Below are 20,403 nucleotides of genomic sequence, written 5' to 3'. Positions count from 1 at the left end.
GCAGGAAGTGACGAGTAACGCAACAGCCCCATTCTGTTGGCTAGACCACGGGGAGTGTCCCGTTTCCACTTCACCTGCTGGTGGTGTAACACAACCCTCTGACCACCCCTACAGTATCACAGCACGCCGCTCTCTCGGGTGTCTCTCACACACACGTGCACAAAATGTGTAAGCACCCGTGTACATGTTTGCCCCCTTTCCTTGGTCCCTCTCTTTTCTCTCTGGCACCTTCCCCAGTCCTCCCACCCATCAGTTTCACCATCTCACTCTCTCTCTCTCTCCTTCGATCTTGACTGCTGATCCTCTGATGTACCGACTAAAGATACAATTACAAGACACTATCAGGGCACTTCTAAAGAAGGAACCCGTGACAACGAATCGGGCATACAACAACACTTTATTTGTTGTACAGCACTTTATTTCCCGGAGTGCATTCTTCATTCCTGCTCTTGTGTTCTCACTCACACATGTCGTTTGGGGCGCAGCATTTGATACCCTCTGAGGATGGCGCACACCAATAAGATCTTACTATATGCGATACGCTGGAACAGCCAAAGGTAAGTCCCTGACAAAGCCTCTAAAACTCCACACAGGAAACATGAGTCCACAGAGTTCCTAGCCAATAGGAGTGAGACTGGTGAGATCAAGTCATGTTCCACGTGTGGGTTTTGTATGACCGGAATAGTGGACGTCTGGGCCTCTAGGAAGGTCTGTCTTGTCGAAGCTCTGGGACTATTTAAGGTTCAACGGTTCAGCAGGGTCACACACAAACTCCCTGTATGGGAATGTGAGCTGATCTCTCAAGCCAGTGGTGAAGCTAAATGATCAAGGGGATTGGGCAATATCAGCGGAATAACGCAATTACACATGAACAGAAAAGAAAGAGGGGCGAGAGACGGAGGGAAAGAAAGAGAGGAAGGAAAAGAAGAAGAGAGGAGAGCTACAGACCTGTCAGTACTGTAGCGCTGAGGTGGTTTGGAGGAGGGGTAGATGGCATCCTTCGTGCCGGCGTTCCCTTCTCTCTGCAGCCAGGCGGAGGGTGGGAGGGACATGGGGGCCCAGTAGCTGTCCTCACTCACCGAGCTCAGCAGCACCTCAGCCAGCTTCCGCGCTGCAGCCTATGAGACACATTAATTAAACATGCCATATAACGCCGTAAAATATAACTAGGGCACAACTAGGGCCAGGACTGTTTCCTGACTTAGTCAAGTCGCGTTGTCAGGGAAACCTCCAGGCCGTAAAGATAAAATACATATAGACAGTCAGTGATTCATCCTGCTAACTAGGTGACAATGTGAGCCCTCCTCACCTTCCTGAAGCTCTGGGAGCCTCGAGACTCCACCACCCCGAGGACCCTGCGCAACTGGTGGGCTCCCTGGGCCAGGTGACTGACAGACAAAACAGACAGAGACATGCAGACAGACAAAACAGATGGACAGACAGACAGGGTGTTCAGTGCCTAGGGCCTTGTTAGTCAGTCTATGTATAAATGAGTGGCGCACCGGAGCTCAATCGCACCACTACAAACAATGACTCTGTCCTATCTGAGGTGCAATACTGAAACCTACTGGTCAAAAACAAAAGTGCCACTTGCTGTTGCTGAAATCACAACGCACTGCGCCAGACAGGAAGAGGCGAAGCTTCCACCATCTTTGACTGCTCAACCGGACCATTTACTCACCCCCTATGTAGCAGACACAGGTACGCACTCTGTAGCGCCGCCTGCTGGAAGAAGCCCAGGTCAATGTCCAGTGGTGGAGTGGCCAAACTGGTCTTTCCTACTTTAGAACTAGGGGTGACCACCATCTGCCAACACAGTAACAACTTCAGTTGGTAAACACGTACACCAAGTAGTTTTGTGCTGCTTTGTATCATGAAATAACATGTATTATCTGCATTGGGGGTAAAAAAAAAAGAACAAGCAAAAAACACACGGACACACGCACCTTATCGAGCTCTTGCAGGTAAACGAGAGAGGTGTCACAGGCCCTCAGGTAACAGGACAGACATTCCTCCTCCCGCTCAGACAGACGGACACGGGAGGCAGCTGACACTGCCTGGTGGTCCAGGGACAGCCCTGAGACAGGGGAGAGAGAAATACAGAGAGATACAGAGGGATAAAGAAAGAAAGAAAGAAAGAAAGAAAGAAAGAAAGAAAGAAAGAAAGAAAGAAAGAAAGAAAGAAAGAAAGAAAGAAAGAAATTTGACACAGAAAACAAATAGCACTGTTGCTTGTAGGAAGACGCCGGCTTGTTTTGTATGGATAATTTGTCAGTTCGAGACAATGAGTGTATGGGAGGATGAGTATGGTTATTAGTATAAATAAATAGAGTGAGACGAGACCTCCAGGATTGCAGGGAGGCAGGGAGGACACGGCCAGACAACAGCCTTAATCAAATAAGGAGCAGCTGCCAATAGACAAGACCTCATCTAACAAATATTCCTATCTCATAACATTCCCAAAACAATATAATGGAAGCCTTGGAAGGATGTTGAGAAACTATGCAATGTCAAGCCCTGTACATAGCTGAGTGATTCCCATCAGATCTTCTCTTTAAGCATATTGGCTTGACTCTAGTATTATTCTACTAACATTACTTATAGTCCATTATGGTTTATTCAGTGATAGACATCAACAAGGCTGCTTCATGAATTCTTCCCTTCAATCGAAGCAGCAGACACTGTGATGACGTTAACGTGTCATCGGCCAGGAAGCTATGACTGTTTGAATGTAATGCATCTCATGATGATGATGAGTGACGCTTCTCAAACACAATTATCCAGACATGGACCAGCAGTGTGTTGTGTGTGACAATGGACAACGCCCTCTGTTTCACTGTGTGTGTGTGTGTGTGTGTGTGTGCGCGTGTTCATGTGGAAACTCTGCCTAACAGAACTCATAGTTCCAGTCCAACTATATATAGATGGTTCCCTAGAGACAACTTTACTGCATTACTTGGACTCAATTCTGAGTAAGTTCCCATTTGATTTGTAATCACTTCCAAGAGAAGTCTAAAACCAGGAAGTGATTTGGGTTGAAGAACGAACAGACACAAAGACACACACACATAACAATACCTTTGGCAAGTGAATCAATGCATAGCAATGTGTCAAGTCACATTTCCTCCCTCATGTAAATGAACACATGGCCAATGCTTCCTTTCTTTCACAGCCTAAAGGAGAAAACTCACCAGACCGATTGTCGGCCTGTACAGTAGGGGGCCGTTCATTTGCCATTTGTTCGCTTGCTGACGGATCGGTCTGTTATAGGGTCCTCCTGCCGGCACTCTGTTCAGAGGTGCTAAGTACTCTCGGCCGGTAGACACTCGACAATCTTACTGGTCTGTTCGTGCCTTTGGAGTAAAGATTTCACTACATTCATATCAACATACCTGAGATACTGATCTCTCTAATCAAGCAAAGGCTCTAATCAAGCAAAGGTTTTCCAGGCATATTTCATTCTAATGATTGTATTCAGACATCCTAGAAAGGGCGACTTCTAAACCCATACACGGTTATAGTCATCACAGGCCTATAATAACTCCTACCATGGGGATTAGGAAATAGATCATTAAATACATTTATGCACAGTGCTGTTCAACTTGAGTGTTTTTCAGGGAAACGTGCTAGTCTGCAGGCTTTGGCTGTCTCTTTGTCTAAATCGTCGGAGAGAGAGTAATGCCAGTATGCAAATCATATTTGAGATCCATGTAATCATTACACTGTACAGACGGAGACTAAAACCAGAGGATACCTGATTGAAATCATCATCATTTGTAGCTCTGGGGTTGTAACTTTAAAGCGCCTCATAGTAGGTGTGTTGATCTAGGATCAGTTTTGCTATTTAGATTATAATGAATGGACAGAGGGGGGACCTGATCCTAGATCAGCACTCCTACTCAGATGCTTTATGAAAATGGGCCCTGGTCCTTCCTTTAGTTTGTGCATTGAGTGTTCATCTTAGTATAGGTCATGGATGGGCAACTGGCAGCCTGCAGGCCGCACAATTTTGAAGGCCCTCTGATCAATTGGCTGACAGCCGTGGTATATCATACCGTATACCACGGGTATGACAAAACATTTACTCTTACTGATCTAATTTAAGTTGGTAACCAGCTTATAATAGCAATAAGGCACCTCAGGGTTTGGTATATGGCCAATATACCATGGGTAAGGGCTGTATCCAGGCACTCCTTAAGAACAGCCCTTACCTGTGGTATATTGGCCATATACCACACCCCCTTGGGCATTACTGCTTAAGTAATAATGATGAGTTCAGCTTTTTGTGGCCCCCACCCTCATCAAAGTTGCCCATCCCTGATATAGGTCATATTCAGGTCATCATTTCAGGTAACACAGAATGTTTAGTCTGTCTTCTAAAAAATTTCCATAACTAAATACCACACAGGTTAAACATTATGTGTTTTCCATATATAATACCACCCAGTATTTGCTTATGAAAGGATTGGTACCTTTGATGACAAAGGCCTCTGCGAGCAGACGCAGGTGGTAGACAGGCTGCTCGTCCCCAGTCAGCTCGTCTATGCCCACCCTTGCACACATGCCCTGGGCGTCACGGTAATCGCCCTGGACATAGTGTATTTTGGCCATCAGGAGAAGAGCCTCGTTCAGGTGCCTGGGCTGTGTGGGGACATACAGAGAGAGACACACACTGTTACGAGAGGCTAAGTGAAGGGAGACAGAGAAAACAGGTACATACTGTATACAATGCATTCGGAAAGTATTCAGAACCCTTCCCTTTTCCCACATTTTGTTACATTACAGCCTTATACTAAAACTGATAAAAAAAGAAAAAATAATCCTTGTCAATCTACAACCAATACCCTATAATGACAGAGCAAAAACAGTTTTTTTGTGTTTTTTTGTCATTTATAAAAGATACAAATTAGAAATAACTTATTTACATAAGTATTCAGACCTTTTGCTATGAGACTTGAAATTGAGCTCAAGTGCATCCTGTTTCCATTGATCATCTTTACCTGTGGTAAGTTCAATTGATTGGACATGATTTGGAAAGGCACACACCTGTCTATATAAGGTCCCACAGTTGACGGAGCATGTCAGAGCAAAAATCAAGCCATGAGGTCGAAGGAATTGTCCCTAGTGCTCCGAGACAGAATTGTGTCGAGACGCAGATCTGGGGAAGGGTACCAAAACATTTCTGCAGCATTGAAGGTCCCCAAGGACACAGTGGCCTCCATCTTTCTTAAATGGAAGAAGTTTGGAACCACCAAGACTCTTCCTAGAGCTGGCTGCCCGGCCAAACTGAGCAATCAGGGGAGAAGGGCCTTGGCCAGGGAGGTGACCAAGAACCCGATGGTCACTCTGAGGGCGCTCCAGAGTTCCTCTGTGGAGATGGGAGAACCTTCCAGAAGGACAACCATCTCTGCAGCACTCCACCAACCAGGCCTTTATGGTTCAGTGGCCAGACGGAAGCCACTCCTCAGTAAAAGGCACATGACAGCCCGCTTGGAGTTTGTCAAAAGGCACCTAAAGGACTGTCAGACCATGAGAAACAAGATTCTCTGGTCTGATGAAACCAACATTGATCTCTTTGGCCTGAATGCCAAGCGTCACGTATGGAGGAAACCTGGCACCATCCCTACGGTGAAGCATGGTGGTGGCAGCATCATGTTGTGGGGATGTTTTTCAGTGACAGGGACTGGGAGACTAGTCAGGATCAGGGGAAAGATGAACGAAGCAAAGTATAGAGAGATCCTTGATGAAAACCTGCTCCAGAGCGCAAAGGACCTCAGACTGGGGCCAAGGTTCACCTTCCAACAGGATAACGACACTAAGCACACAGCCAAGACAAAGAAAGGAGTGGCCTTGGAACAAGTCTCTGAATGTCCTTGGTTGGCCCAGCCAGAGCCCGATCGAACATCTCTGGAGAAACCTGAAAATAGCTGTGCAGCATCGCTCCCCATCCAACCTGACAGAGGTTGAGAGGATCTGCAGAGTCCCGAAATACAGGTGTGCCAAGCTTGTAGCGTCATACCCAAGAAGACACAAGGCTGTAAACGCTGTCAAAGGTGCTTCAATAAAGTACTGAGTAAAGGGTCTGAATACTTATGTAAATGTAATATTTCAGTATTTCTAAACAACCTGTTTATGCTTTGTCATTATCGGCTATTGTGTGTAAATTGATGAGGAAAAAAACAATATGATCCATTTTAGAATAAGATTGTAACGTAACAAAATGTGGAAAAAGTCAAGGAGTCTGAATACTTTCCGAATGCGCTGTATAAAGAATAGACTGATTGGAAACTTGGTGGAACAAGTTAACGAGATAGAAAGCTAAGTAGAATAGGAGGAAGTAAGATGTAGAGGGAGGTGACACAGAGGGGAGATGCTCAGACTGACCCCCAGGAGCCCCCTGCTCAGGATGGAGTTGAGGTAGCCCTTTGACCGGGACAGTTTGGGCTGGTTGATGTCCTTCAAAGGCGTAGCATTGCGTAACAGACTCAGGTTGTCCTGTAGACACTCCTCCAGCAGGGCCTCTGCCAATAACAGCGTCCCGTAGTCATCTGGAGGAGGGCACAGGGAAATAGGACAGAATTCAGAGTAGTGAAGGGGTTGGTGGGCTGAGTGCAGAGTGGGAGTCCAGGGTCAGGGGTCAGCTGCTTTGGGACACAAAATAAACCCAGCCCAATCCATCATAGCATAATTTCCCACAAGCCCCTGAGAGAAGTGAGAAAAAAACACCAGGGGAGCCTAAAACTGAAGTCACTGGATGGCAATAAAAGTCGCTTGCAAACTCTGGATTAGAGCCTTCCTGTTTGGTCCAGCTCTCACTCCTCTCCTGTCTCTGGTGGTGTGTTCTGACGCCAAGTCTGTGACTGGAGTTTATTTCCTGGCATCTCTGTAGCACCTCATGCTTATGAGACTGGCCCAGTCAAGGTTTGTCACTGAAATGGAGGATAAGGGCTGGATAATGTTTAATGTGATGTACAGGGTTCGGGATTAACTGATTACATGTAAAACAGTAACATATAATCTGATTACAAAAAACGGTAACTGTAATCAGTTACATTACCAGCAAACATATTGTAATCAGATGACAGATACTTTTGAAAAAATTCATGATTACTTCTTGGATTACTTTTAAATACACAAATTATGTTTGTGAAAAAATACATTGATACCTTTCTGTTTTCTCAATGACATTCAATTCAGCATTGAAAAAAGGCCCAATTTTAAGTTTGTTCCACCTGTGCGAATCTGACCACAAGTCAGAGACCACTATGATGACACACCAAATGTGTTTGATGGATAATTTTTGTCTTCTAATGCCTCTTAAGGGGAAAGTAATCCAAAAGTAATGGAAAGTTATCAGATTACTTTACTGTGAAAAGTTATATTACTGATTACAATTTTGGACAGGTAACTAGTAACAGATTACATTTAGAAAGTAACCTACCCAACTCTTGTGATGTACAGTATTTATTTTGTATTTGTATTTAAACTTTATTTAACTAGGCAAGTCAGTTAAGAACAAATTCTTATTTTCAATGACGGCCTACTAAGTTAAGAATATGCTGTCATAATTCATAAAACAAATAATTCTGCTCTATAAAACATTAACTACAATATAGCAGCAACGTGGAATGTTCATATGGTGAATAAATTCTTTAGGAGAATAACAAATCCTCTACAGGGCATCTGAATAAAGCTACATTATCTTCAACACACTGTTCTGATCTCAAAACGTTCTGGTCAGAGACTGATCATGATTTCCCCCTTGTCTTGAATTGCAACTTGTAGTCGGCGCCGACAGATATGGCAGCTCTGCTTCTAGCTTCTAAGCAACTTTGCAGTATTTTTTTTTTTTTTGTGTGTTATTTCTTACATTAGACCAGATTTCTGGTGGGGCCATCACTAGCCGCCTTCCACCCGGTTACGCAACCCTGCACCTTAGAGGCTGCTGCCCAATATACATAGACTTGGAATCACTGGCCACTTTAATAATGGAACACTAGTCACTTTAATAATATTTAAATAATGTTTACATACTGCTTTACTCATCTCAGATGTATATACTGTATTCTATTCTACTATATTTTAGTCAATGCCACTCCGACATTGCTCGATCAAATATTTATATATTTCCTAATTCCATTCTTTTACTTTTAGATTTGTGTGTATTGTTGTGAACTGTTAGATATTGCTGCACTGTTGGAGCTAGGAACACAAGCATTTCGCTACACCCGCAATAACATCTGCTAAGGACGTGAACACATTTATTTTATTTTATTTGAACAACTAGGGACAGTGTTGTTACGAAATCAAGAATGGCAAAACTACGGGCAAACTGTCAACATCAAGACAGACTTTAACAGCAGACCAGCTAGGGATGACTTGAATTCTACACACTCTAGCATAACACATTTAGCAGTTCTGTACACCTGCGGACATGGTGAAAACAGTCTCTGGTGGGCAGTGGGAATTCCATCCGGCTGATCAAATGACATATACGATTTGGTTATTAACACAATAACAGTGACACGCAAGCAAGGTCGTGAGCCATGTCACCTTACCCCATGTTTACTTTAACTACATGAGGTGAGGGGAGTAGCTACATTTGGCGACCCACTTCAGACTGAGTACACAGTAGATTTGAGTATATAGACTGCACTCCTGGTGAATGTGCTTGAGTGGTGTGTTATAATACATGGAAAATAATAGAACAAATGACAGTGATAGTGACAATCAGTTAATACATGTTCACTACAATATGTTCTATGTTTTAAACATTGTCCATTAGGAGGTGTAAGGTGATTATGTAGTTGTTCGAATTGTAAGCTACTGCAGTTTGGGCATACCTAAAGCTGTTCGTTTTCATTGTTTGCAGAGTAGGCGCATGACATTGCGCTTACTTGCAGAGTACAAAGTCCAACTCATGCGGAACTATTGCCATCCCTGTCTGGACATGTGACAAAAACTTACTCAGAAAAAAGAAACCTATTCCAGAATCCAACAGGTAGTTATCACTCACCGTCTTCGTGAAATCGGACGGCCACGAGTTGCTCTACGATAGTGGGTATCTTGTCCCACTGGCACTCTGCTCTGTAGCGGTCGATCTCCGCTTCCAGACGGTATTGCGAGAAAGATACCCTGTTGGATGCCATGCCCGCTCTAGATCCCGATCTGTCTCGGTGACCGTACTCCCCTGATACCCGGGGAGTAACTGCGGACTGACAAAACAAATCATGAATAAAGTGTAATGCCATCTATGAGCATGTGCGGCTGCCCGAACGTCCCTCCTCATTAACATTTTGGGTGGACATATCAAAATATGATGTAATCACCATTTATTCTTAAATACCAATCAGTCAATGCACACACAATGAAAAAAGCAATGCTGTTAAAGAGTTGTATACACACTTAGAGGCTACTGTAGGACAGGTGCTTCAGTTTGAGGATGAGATTGGGAGATGTGTGTGTACCCGTTGTGTGTACCTTTGTAGATTCAGATTTGTTTATTTTTCATAATAACTATTTAATGAAGTAGCTTATGATTGCTTTATAGGCAGTCAATTTATAATAACTCCTTGTAGTCGACTCTACCCTATTACGCTTGTATTTAGTTTGCATACAATAGGTCTACACACATCAAATATTTTAGGAAAAAATCTATGCTTGTAGAAGTATTATTTTCTTTACGCTACATTGTAATACGGTAGAGGCAACACATTAGCTAGCCTATAGGCTGCTGAAAACGGTTTGCTTTGAAGTGCCTTTTGTCCTAGATTTCCCTTCAAAAGCTTTCCCTAACTAGATCAATTCCTAGGATCAGCGCAGAGGGTATAGATAAAACAGTAAAGTTCAAACTGTGGATCTAAGATACACACAGGTGACAAGTTATTATTCAGGATTTTACCGCAGTGTATGTCCAATCCCTCAATAAATCCTAAATAGGCTACTGTATTTAAAAGGTCAATTGTCAACTATTTTCATTGCCCAACTTTCAGGTTTTGTGGCTAAAGGTAGCTAGGCCTACACCTGCCATATGGTCTGCTCAGACATTTCAGCATTGTATGGTAACGCGTGACTATGAGGGTCTCAGTTGTTGAAAAACTATTGGTAAAGAACGTAACACTTTACATGTTACAAACTGAATACAAAAATGTATACATTTAATTGGCGAGTGCCTTATTTGGGATAAAGGGGCGGGGCAAACAATTATCTTAACGACCATTTGTCAATAATACAATACACTATTTAATATACCTTGACATGATGGTAGAACACATTTTTGCTGACATAGCTGCTAAATCGATCTTTCACAAAAACATTGGAAAACGACAGCTCGAAAACTTGACTAGCTACACAGCAAACTAATGTTTAGGTCAAGTGACCTACGACTACAAGCGATTACAGTTTTCTATAGCTAATCCAACCTCAAATCTTCGGAAAATAGATTTGGTGGCTTCATTTTCCCTATGACAGGTTGACATTTGCTTGTCAGATGTGTTTACTTATCAAATTCAACCAAATACCCAGTTAACAACTGCATTCACATTCCTGTTTTGCAACTGCACGCCTTCAAATCTCTGACGCAAAATGCCGATATCCAATCAGAATTTAGCTGTCGTGTCCGTGAGTTGAAAGGTGACTACGGCTCACAGCAATGCCCAAAAAGGTTGAAGAAAATACAAATAGTTAATCTACAAACGAACTATTCCAAGTCTGTTTGTCAACTGGTGAGTATGCATTTTAATCATTCATATCGCTGCAGATCCATTACGGTGTGCTTGTTATCACCATATTAATGATCTTGCTAAACTAACTGCTGTCCTTAAACCAACTAGGTGCAAGTATAATTAACTTTAGCCAGCTATGTGTCTATCAACAACATCACTAGCTAGATTGTGTTCTGAACTGTACATATAATAACATATCATTGAAAACAATGAAGCTATGATTGCCTGAAAATAATTCAATTCCATTTGATCAATCTTCTGATTCTTCTGTCATGTATGTGTCTCCAAAAGTTAACATATGGGTTCATAGATGGATCACCTATTTCTAGTGAAAGCTCTTGCCATTCAGTGACGAGTGACACTGGCTGTTCTGTGCCTTCACCTTGCTTGCAACCATTGTTCATATTATTCAACTTTGATTAACTTTGTTGTTAAAATGATGTCCCTTGCTCACGCTCTCTGTCTGTGTCTGTATCTGTGTAGTTACTGTACAGCCCAGCATGGTGTTAAGAGTGAGTAGCAGGAGGAGCGTGGTGTCGGGCTGGCTACTCCTGGTCTCCTGCTTTCTGCTGTCTGTTCGTTCACATGAGCAGGCAGCCCACGAACACCCACCGGAGAGTCACCGTCCTAACATGCACCTGGACAAGAACATGGTCCATGACAGAGAGTGAGTAAAGTGTTGTGTTCATTAGGATACTCCGCTCTTAAATGCTTTGCAACAGAAGAAGAAGCAAACGTTTCTTATTGGACAAGTACAGATAGATAGATCTATCTATCTATCTATCTATCTATCTATCTATCTATCTATCTATCTATCTATCTATCTATCTATCTATCTATCTATCTATCTATCTATCTATCTATCTAAATAGTTTGCTCTATTCCAAGCTTTACCTATCATTTGGCTGACAGTGTGTGCATGGTTAATGCACTGAGCAGTGTCTCTCCTATGTCCTCTAAGACACATCATGGAGCATCTGGAAGGTGTGATTGACAAGCCGGAGGCGGATATGTCGCCGCAGGAGCTGCAGTTGCACTACTTTAAGATGCACGACTATGATGGCAACAACTTACTGGATGGGCTGGAGTTGGCCACAGCCATCACTCATGTACACAAAGAGGTTTGTGTGAAAGGAAAAAGATAATATATAAAAAATTATATTATCAGCCAATGATGCAACATACTGTATGTACTTTATTCACCTATTCACACGTGCACTTCCATGTTTCCACATTTTCTGCAGGAAAAAGGAGAGGATAGCCAGCCTATGAAAGAGGAGGACCTCACAAGCCTTATAGATGATGTTCTGAGGGACAATGACAAAAATAACGACGGATACATAGACTACGCTGAGTTTGCCAGGTCCCTGGAGTAGAGGAGAGACAGTACTGTACCCTAACTACTGGGGTCTGGCTCCGTGCACTGCACACAACCACACCACTTTCTCCACCACACCACTTTAATTTACCTGAGCCAGTGTGCATGTCTCACGCTCTCTGTGGGGCTATCACTATCCTTCATCCGTCCAGACAGCATGTATACCAGAGGTGGGCAAACTTCTTGGCTTGAGGGCCACATTGGGATTTTCGAAATTCAACGGTGGGTCGCACAGATTTGTTTTGACCGATTTTTTTTGTTTGTCAAAACCTATTTGCGGGTCAGAAAAAGGGCAGTAATTTGACACTATTTAGGTCCGTTATCATTTCTACATACTTTCTATCTAGTTTTAGACGTTCAAGTGTGACCTGGAGTTTTTAACCCCCGTCCCCCAAAACAAAAATAAAAGGGTTTTACTCAAAACTCCTGTGGGCCGGATTGAAAGGTTTGCCCAGCCCTGATATATACAGTAGATTATTCAATTATTACTGTAATTATTAAACTGCCAAATTTGTCTACTGTATGCTAGCAACTAAACTAGTTCAGTCATGTTAGAATGAAATTCTTGAGCAGGTATTTACCTAAGCGCTGCTTTGCTGTAAAAAATCTAGGATTATGGACCAAAGGTTTGATATTTATGCATCCAATCAAGTTAGGCCATTAATGACAACTGCCTGTGGTCCTTAACTTTAAGAGTGGCTTTTACTATTACTGCACCATTCTTGTACTATTACTCATAGTGGGAATGTTACAGCCCGGATGCAGTATACTGTACCACAGAGTATGTGGGAATGGCAAAGCAGGTTTGGAGGATTTGTCTGATGCTCAGAAACAAGCCATGAACAGGGCTGCTTTCAGTTGGAACAAAATAGAAGACAGTGTTTAGAAACGGAGGCGGTAATACCTGGGCTAGTCCTACAAGTATGCTCATTCTTGTTTTCAAAAACACTTTCTCTCATTTGTTCGTACTGAATGTGACTCGGGTAACATAAAAGCCACACTTGGTACGGGTTTGGTTCTGGTCAAACACAGTCAATCACAAATAATTGTTCTGCTGATCCACACATACTTTACATCCCTTACATAGTCTGTTACCCACCTACCTGAACGCACAATTCTGCTTACAGCAGGGTTGATACTTGAGATGAACCTACCTGAACGCACAATTCTGCTTACAGCAGGGTTGATACTTGAGATGAACAGAATTTGAATGTAATACAGAAGATGTGTTGTGCTGTGCATTGTGATTTCTTCATTACTGGATTCACTTTGACTTCTAGCACAGTGAGACCTCTGGGTGACAGCAATACTGAAGGGTTAACTTCATTTTACAGATGTGCTATAAGTAGAATGCAGGGTAATGTTGCTATAAATGTTAGTGGCCTATTGAAGTAATGATGTTACATTATGTGTAGTTACACCACACTTGATTCTTTCCAAATGAGCTCCATCGCTGTCAAACAGTTACAGATCATTAGGTTACCAGGTCTTTATGCTATAAGGCCCAGGTCTATATTCAACCCATTTATAATACTTCTAAATGAATACTGAAACTTTATTTGTTACAAAAGAGTTCTAATTTCGTCATTCAGTGACGGTTGTTCGGTGAATACAGGTTATTAGAATAGAAATGTGTTAATAAAATCTATAAAATGACAAGATTAGTAGACACATGCAACTGTGTTGTCTTTGTAATATGCTGCAATAAACAAATATATGAATGTCTTCTCTGATGTCGTTTTATGTTGAATAGGTCTCAAAGTGGCATTCACATACTGTTGCCTTTTTGAGTGCATGTTAGTGCAGATCTGTCTGAGGTGTAGGTATTGATAATTAGCAGATACCCATAGACTTCCAGTCATTGCGCTAGTTAGCAATTCCGCTAGCACTAGTTAGCACCTTCCTTCAAACCTCGCGCAGAGATAAAAATGGTTAATTTGACTCTGGGGAAGTAGGTAAAGGGCATCATTGCCAAAATTCTGAAGTATCCCTTTAAGTCAAAACTAACTCGGCCACTCAAGAACATACTCTGTCTCCTTGGTAAGCAACTCAGGTGTAGATTTGGCCTTGTGTATTAGGTTATTGTCTTGCTGAAAGGGGAATGCATCTCTCATTGTCTGGAAACCAGATTTCCCTCTAGGATTTGGCCTGTGCTTAGCTCCATTCCATTTATTTTTTATCCTGAAAAACTCCCCAGTCCTTAACGATTACAAGCATACCCATAATATGATGCAGCCACCACTATGCTTGAAAATATGGAGAGTGGTACTCAGTAATGTGTTGTATATGCCCCAAGCATAACACTTAGTATTCCGGACAAAGAGTCCATGCAACTCATTATGTGACTTGTTAAGCACATTCTTACTCCTGAACTTATTTAGGCTTGCCATAACAGAGGTTGAATGCTTATTGACTCAAAACTTTTCAGCTTTTCACTTTGAACAAATTTGTCAGAATATCTTAAAACATAATTCCACTATGACATTATGGGGTATTGCGTGTAGGCCAGTAACAAAAACAAATCTACATTTAATCCATTTTAAATTCAGGCTGTAACACAGCAAAATTTGAAAAAGTCAAGGGGTGTGAATACTTTCTGAAGGCACTGTATGAAATGGATGACGTTGTACACAATTGTGGGGACCCGTTCTGACTTGTGAACGCTACTTTCAAATCTACTGGCTGAAATTACACAAAACCTTTCCAGCATCACTTTAACATTTAAACAAACAAATCACTCCCAATACACACTACTTTATTTACTGTGAAAATACAAAAGGCATTGTTAGGAGAAAGATGTATAGCATATATTTCAGACAATCCATATGGATAATTCAAGATTACCCACAAATGTCTTTCTCTCAGTTAGTCTACCCTGAACTTTAATCTGCTAGTCACAGAAAACATGCAATGTCAGGTATTCAATGGGAGAAGGAGTTAAGTCATTCTCACTATTCTCTAAATTCTTCCTGTTCTTTAGTTACTAGCTATCACTGCATAGATACAAACAACTGTATTTTGTCATCTAATCTAAGGTGCAATGAATAACTGTTAGTTCTTCGAGAAACAGCCTATAAGAGCTTGTCTACCTCCCGACGTAGAAGTTACTCTTTCTTTAGTTCCAGTGAGAGCCAGGGTCTAGAGCAGGCATGGAGGTCAGGGAGAACACAGGCGTGGCCAGGTTGCTGGGTGGGGCTCCAATGTTCCGTAGCGGGCTGTACCACTCCTCGTGCTGGCGGGGGAGTTGTGGCTCTGGTGGCACTGTGGGGCAGGAACACTGGCTGGCTGAGCCTGGGTGGTGGGAGTAACCACCTGAGGGCAGCATAGAGGGGAACCGGGGGATATGGTGAGCCAGGGAGTGAGGGTAGTACTGACGGGTCAACCCTGTGGACTGAACACACATGCTGCCCAACAGTGCCCCATGCCCTGGCATCATGGCCATTGGCAAGAGCTTCTGAGACGCACGCTCCTGCCTGCGGTATTTGGCACGGCGATTTTGGAACCATACCTGTGAAATACAATAAGAAATCAGTCTTAACTGGGTTGAATTTGAGATTTAACCATTTTATAGGACAATGGATAATAAGTATGTCACGGCCTTTCCTTTGTAAATGAAAACTGTTTGAGTTAGACATCGCAAGTATTATCAACTTTCCCACCCAGGATTTAAAAGAAATGAAATCCCTGTGGACTGATAAATAGGCCCGAGCCCACTGACCTGTATGCGTGCCTCATTGAGTTTAGTGAGCCGCGCTAGTTCCTCACGGCAGTAGATGTCGGGGTAGTGGTTCTGTCCAAACGCCATCTCCAGCTGGTCCAGCTGCTTGCGACTGAAGGTGGTGCGATGGCGCCTGCGCGCTGGGGATGGGTAGGCTCTCCCACGTCTGCTGAGCCCTAGGGCCATACTGTCAAATGGGCCTTTTCTGGCTGGGCTGCCCACATCTGTAGCCCGGGATAAGAATAGTTTGAGTGGGTGAGGACTTTGAATTGAACAGTAAATTGTGGCTGAGTTTCTTGATTATACTCTCTAGTTCACGTTTCATGAGGTAGGCTGGCCAGGCCTATAGACCTACTTGTGTTTCACTTTCAACACATAGGAAGTCGCCCACATTTGTAAGGACACATTTCACTGATGAATGTCCTTTAAAAAAATAGGGATTACATGACTTTATCTTTCCCATCAACCTCGAGCAACCTAATAGCCACAAGGCTTTGCTGACCAAATTCAATCTCGTGAGAAAGAGATACCAGAGACATGGGGATTTGACCAAGATTAAGTTAACAATAGCTAACAGTGACTAATTTGTAAAATTGGTTGACATAGTTGACTGGCTGTTCACATTATGCTGGATGGCGAACAGACATAAGGAACAGGGAACTGGCCAAAATAGTATTTTATATTTTACATTTTTGTTTGTTTGTTATTCTTTCAATAATTTTCCTCAAAGTCTAGAAATATAAAGGACTTACATTTTTCAGTCCATTTTCATATAAATATTTGAATGAAAACAATTAACTAATAATACAGCATTGACGCATGATATTTACACTTAAATCGTGCAGATATAAATGAAAGGCCTACAACCGTGAATAATTTGTTATGAATAACGTAACTTCAGCATACAATTTTGACTGATACAATAGAATTTTGACAGAAAATACAATTTTGACTAACCTGCGCTGGAGCTGACGATGGTAATATCAGAGTACATCTCTGCACGCTGCTGCTGACTCTTGACACCATCCACTGGTGACTTAACCTGGGCCATCTTCACAGGTGTGGTCTGTGATGCTACAGTCAGGAACGCTAGCATACATTGAGCTACCTGTTGCTTTTCCCACCGTGTCTAGCCGTGACATCACATGCCATTCCCACCCACCTCTACATTTACCTGGCTATGGCTTTCCTCAAGTATCTTCTCAGGTCACGTAAGGTCACAAAAGGTCACGGGCTACAAGATTTACTCAAGGCAGACGAAAAGCGACAAAGTGCTCACTGAGTCACAAGAATTCAAGCATTATGCGTGTCTATGGGATTGATTCCATTGAAAATGATGTTCATTGAAAATGTCTATCCTGTATTCTAATTGATCATGTTTATTCTTGATATGAAATCAAGCATAATACCATAATCTAACTTGGATTTAAAAAAAGATGTGTGCATTCATTCACTTCTTTACAATATTACTGAAGTGCAAGTAGGACATATAAAACAGACTGAGTGACATTTGCTGAGTGAAATTGCAATTGTCCACTAGGTGGCAACACAACCTTTACCGGTCTTTATCGTCTGTCCATGAGAGTGTGCTCAGAGACTGCTCTTTGGTACAGATTAGTCTCCCTCCCCAGCACACTATCCTGTCCTCTCTCATCCTGACTTATTAGGCTGTAGGTAAAAAAATGACAGTTTCATAGCTACGTCTCTGTCTTTCTTTCAACATGTTATCTCAAATTTTCTACTCCCTTCCGTTTGTTTTATTTGGTTCAACTCAAATGTTTTCTCATGGGAATTGAGCTGGTATGACAGTGTTGGCAGTCATTCCCATGATGCTAAACTCAGCGCAGGCCAGTGCAGAAGAATGGCCTTTTCACATGAGTGGACACTGGGCAGAGTACCAAATATACCCAAGTCATGACAGGAGAGCATGTAGGCCGATTCAGCAACTTTTAGTGGGCAAGCAATGTCAATTTATACTCAGTGAAAAAATATATACTTTACTACTATATGGTATGGGCCATCAGAAGAGCTGTACAGGTGTGTGTGTGTGTGTGTGTCTGTGTGTACACGTACAAGAGAGTCTTCAAGTAGCACATCCCCATTTAACCTGCTTGTGTAATGGTGCCATCATTGGACATTAGATCTCACCTCCATGTGATGTAGTCATCCTCGTCAAAGCACTTATTAATAAGTGTCAGGAACATTACATCTGAGTAGGCAACATGTAAGAGTGTAGTAGGGACTAGGGATTGTTTCTATTCCCGGAAAAAAGGGTAACACTTCATAGCCTGCAGGAATAATGCATTATGCTGCAGTTATAATGCATTGTACAACTTGCAATAAGCGTACATGACCACCTGTGAGGTTTTATATACTGCTCATGATACCTGGATTATGAAACCCACTGCATACCTGATCAGCTTTCGCATGGAAAAGCTCTTGTTGAATTGCCCATAAAATACATGTTAGAATGAATAAACTTCAAGATCTTGTCTTGACAAAGTCCCTTTCCTTGTTCAAATGTCTCTTTATGTAAAAAGGCCTAATTTGATTCCTTGTGATATATTGTCTCTGAGGGCATAGTGATGCCTGAGCCTCCTCTCACCATCATGTCTGTCGATGCCAACTTCTCTACAAATCCCACATTGATCTTTCCTGTTCCCAACTACTGGCCTAAACAACTGACTCAATTTGTCTATGTATCCGCCCGCCCACCTACCCGTCAATCCGTCTGTCTATCTCTGTCTCTCGCAGTGCATGCTGGGAGTTTTTGGAGTTTGAGTGTTTGGTGTGGAGGGTTCTGTCCTAACTAACTGTCTTGATTCTGTCCTTGGTCTTTTCTTTCAATTTTATTTTCTATGGTGGAGGGTTAATGCATTATTAGTTTTAGCGGTATCCACAGGTTTTTTCAAAGTTAGGGTGGAAGAGGACAGAGTTTTAGTTTCCTGGGGTTTGGAAGGTGTGGTGTGCGCGATGGCTTCTCAGCCTAGCGCGGGCTAGGCTGAGAAGCCATCGTGCACACCACACCTTCCAAACTGCCAACACAGATGCCGTTAAGGAGACGCTGTCGATACGGCATGGATTCAGGTGTGTTCCTGAGAATGGAGTTAAAGTGGAGGAGGTTCTGCTTGCAGTCGGTGAACAAGTAGGAGCTGAATTTATACATTCCGCTTCTAGAATGAACAATGCTGTGGTTGTGTTCATGAAAAGAGCAAATTTGGTTGGTAGGCTAATTGCTAGTGGAATATTTGTAAGGGGTGTGTTGGTGCCAATTTCACCTCTTTCTACCCCTTCGACAAGGGTGGTAGTTGCAAATTTGCCTCCGTTTATTACGGATGATCAAATCAGGAAAGAGCTGAGTGGTTTTGGTAAGTGTGCTAGCGGTTTTCGTGTCGGCAGGTTTTCAGGCAGATGCCGTTAAGCACGTTGTTTCATTCCGGAGGCAAGTGTTTATGTTTCTGAATAACAATGAGCAACAGCTAAATGTGCATTTTAAAGTGAGGCATGGGAGGGGCTCTATGCAGGGGTTGCTAGCACAGATAGTCTACAGTGTTTTGAGTGTGGGGATTTGGGGCATAAGAGCTTTGCGTGCCCACATAAAGGCCGTAGACAAGGTGAGGGCACAAGCGCCAGTGGGGGAAATCGAGGTCAACGTGCAGGGGGCAATGAGATGCAGACAGCAGAGGCTGGGCCTAGTCATGCCAGGGATGGTGTTGTAGATGAGGCTGGGCCTAGTCATGCAAGAGATGGTGGTGTAGATGAAGCTGGGCCTAGTCATTCTATGGATGGAGGTGTAGCTGATGCTGGGTCTAGTCAGGCTAGAGATGGTGGGGTAGCTGAGGCTGGGTCTAGTCATGCTATGGATGGTGGTGTAGCTGAGGCTGGGTCTAGGCGCTAGAGATGGTGGTGTTAGCTGAGGCTGGGTCTAAGTCATGCTATGGATGGTGGTGTAGACTGAGGCTGGGCTAGTCATGGCTATGGGAGATGGTGGTAGTATCTGGATGGAGAGGCTGGGCCTAGTCATGCTATGGATGGTGGTGTAGATTGAAGGCTGGGTCAGTAGCAGGGCTAGAGATGGCGGGGTAGCTGAGGCTGGGCCTAGTCATGCTAATGGAATGGTGGTGTGATGAGGCTGGGCCTAGGTCAGCTGATGGAGGGTGGTGTAGATGAAGGCTGGGTCTAGTCAGGTTATGTTAGTGTATGAAAGGAAGAGGATACCGTTGGTTAGTGCTGGGTGAAATGAGGACCAGAGGACTTAATAGAAACAGAGATTCTTCCATCACACCTCACACTATAAAGCCAGAACAATGATACTCCTGGATAATATCATAGGTCAATCCAAAACAGGAAACTGAAATCCTCTCGTCAGTAGAGAGGAACGACTGGAGACGCGACCACAGACTGCAGGTCGCTTCAGGAAGGCACAGGCCGTAGCTGACATAGACACCTGCTCACACGCAGCATCTGAAGAAGGCAAAAACACGACAGGGCGGAACAAGGACACAGAACAGCAAACATCAAACAAGAATCCGACAAGGACAGAAGCGGAAAACAGAGGGAGAAATAGGGACTCTAATCAGAGG

At 43.0% G+C, this 20,403-nt stretch overlaps 3 protein-coding genes across 3 annotated transcripts in view; 1 reads left to right on the top strand and 2 right to left on the bottom strand.

Annotated features, from left to right (window-relative positions):
* ttc7a (tetratricopeptide repeat domain 7A) overlaps positions 1 to 10,493 on the bottom strand; it is a 43,223-nt gene extending 32,730 nt beyond the window's left edge. Inside the window, 8 exon segments of the mRNA XM_070434884.1 lie at positions 949 to 1,118; positions 1,310 to 1,388; positions 1,682 to 1,806; positions 1,947 to 2,077; positions 4,473 to 4,641; positions 6,385 to 6,548; positions 9,017 to 9,215; positions 10,422 to 10,493. Coding sequence (XP_070290985.1) covers positions 949 to 1,118; positions 1,310 to 1,388; positions 1,682 to 1,806; positions 1,947 to 2,077; positions 4,473 to 4,641; positions 6,385 to 6,548; positions 9,017 to 9,215; positions 10,422 to 10,478 — 1,094 coding nt within the window. The 5' untranslated portion in view covers positions 10,479 to 10,493.
* A 123-nt stretch (positions 10,494 to 10,616) lies between these two features.
* mcfd2 (multiple coagulation factor deficiency 2, ER cargo receptor complex subunit) lies at positions 10,617 to 13,823 on the top strand. Its single transcript, XM_023969856.2, has 4 exons — positions 10,617 to 10,724; positions 11,208 to 11,391; positions 11,686 to 11,845; positions 11,969 to 13,823. Exons 2-4 carry the CDS (start codon positions 11,225 to 11,227, stop codon positions 12,098 to 12,100), a joined length of 459 nt encoding a protein of 152 aa, XP_023825624.1. The 5' UTR covers positions 10,617 to 10,724; positions 11,208 to 11,224; the 3' UTR covers positions 12,101 to 13,823.
* Positions 13,824 to 14,846: 1,023 nt separating this feature from the next.
* On the bottom strand, positions 14,847 to 17,758 carry prop1 (PROP paired-like homeobox 1). Its single transcript, XM_023970023.2, has 3 exons — positions 16,778 to 17,758; positions 15,821 to 16,044; positions 14,847 to 15,610 (listed from the first exon to the last, which is right to left on the bottom strand). Exons 1-3 carry the CDS (start codon positions 16,914 to 16,916, stop codon positions 15,218 to 15,220), a joined length of 756 nt encoding a protein of 251 aa, XP_023825791.1. The 5' UTR covers positions 16,917 to 17,758; the 3' UTR covers positions 14,847 to 15,217.
* Between the last annotated feature and the right edge of the window lie 2,645 nt (positions 17,759 to 20,403).

This window comes from Salvelinus sp. IW2-2015, linkage group LG25, assembly GCF_002910315.2.
Source record: "Salvelinus sp. IW2-2015 linkage group LG25, ASM291031v2, whole genome shotgun sequence".
NCBI lineage: Eukaryota > Metazoa > Chordata > Actinopteri > Salmoniformes > Salmonidae > Salvelinus > Salvelinus sp. IW2-2015.
The sequence above is the reverse complement of the archived record's forward strand: the minus strand, read 5'-3'. Positions and strand labels throughout refer to the sequence as shown.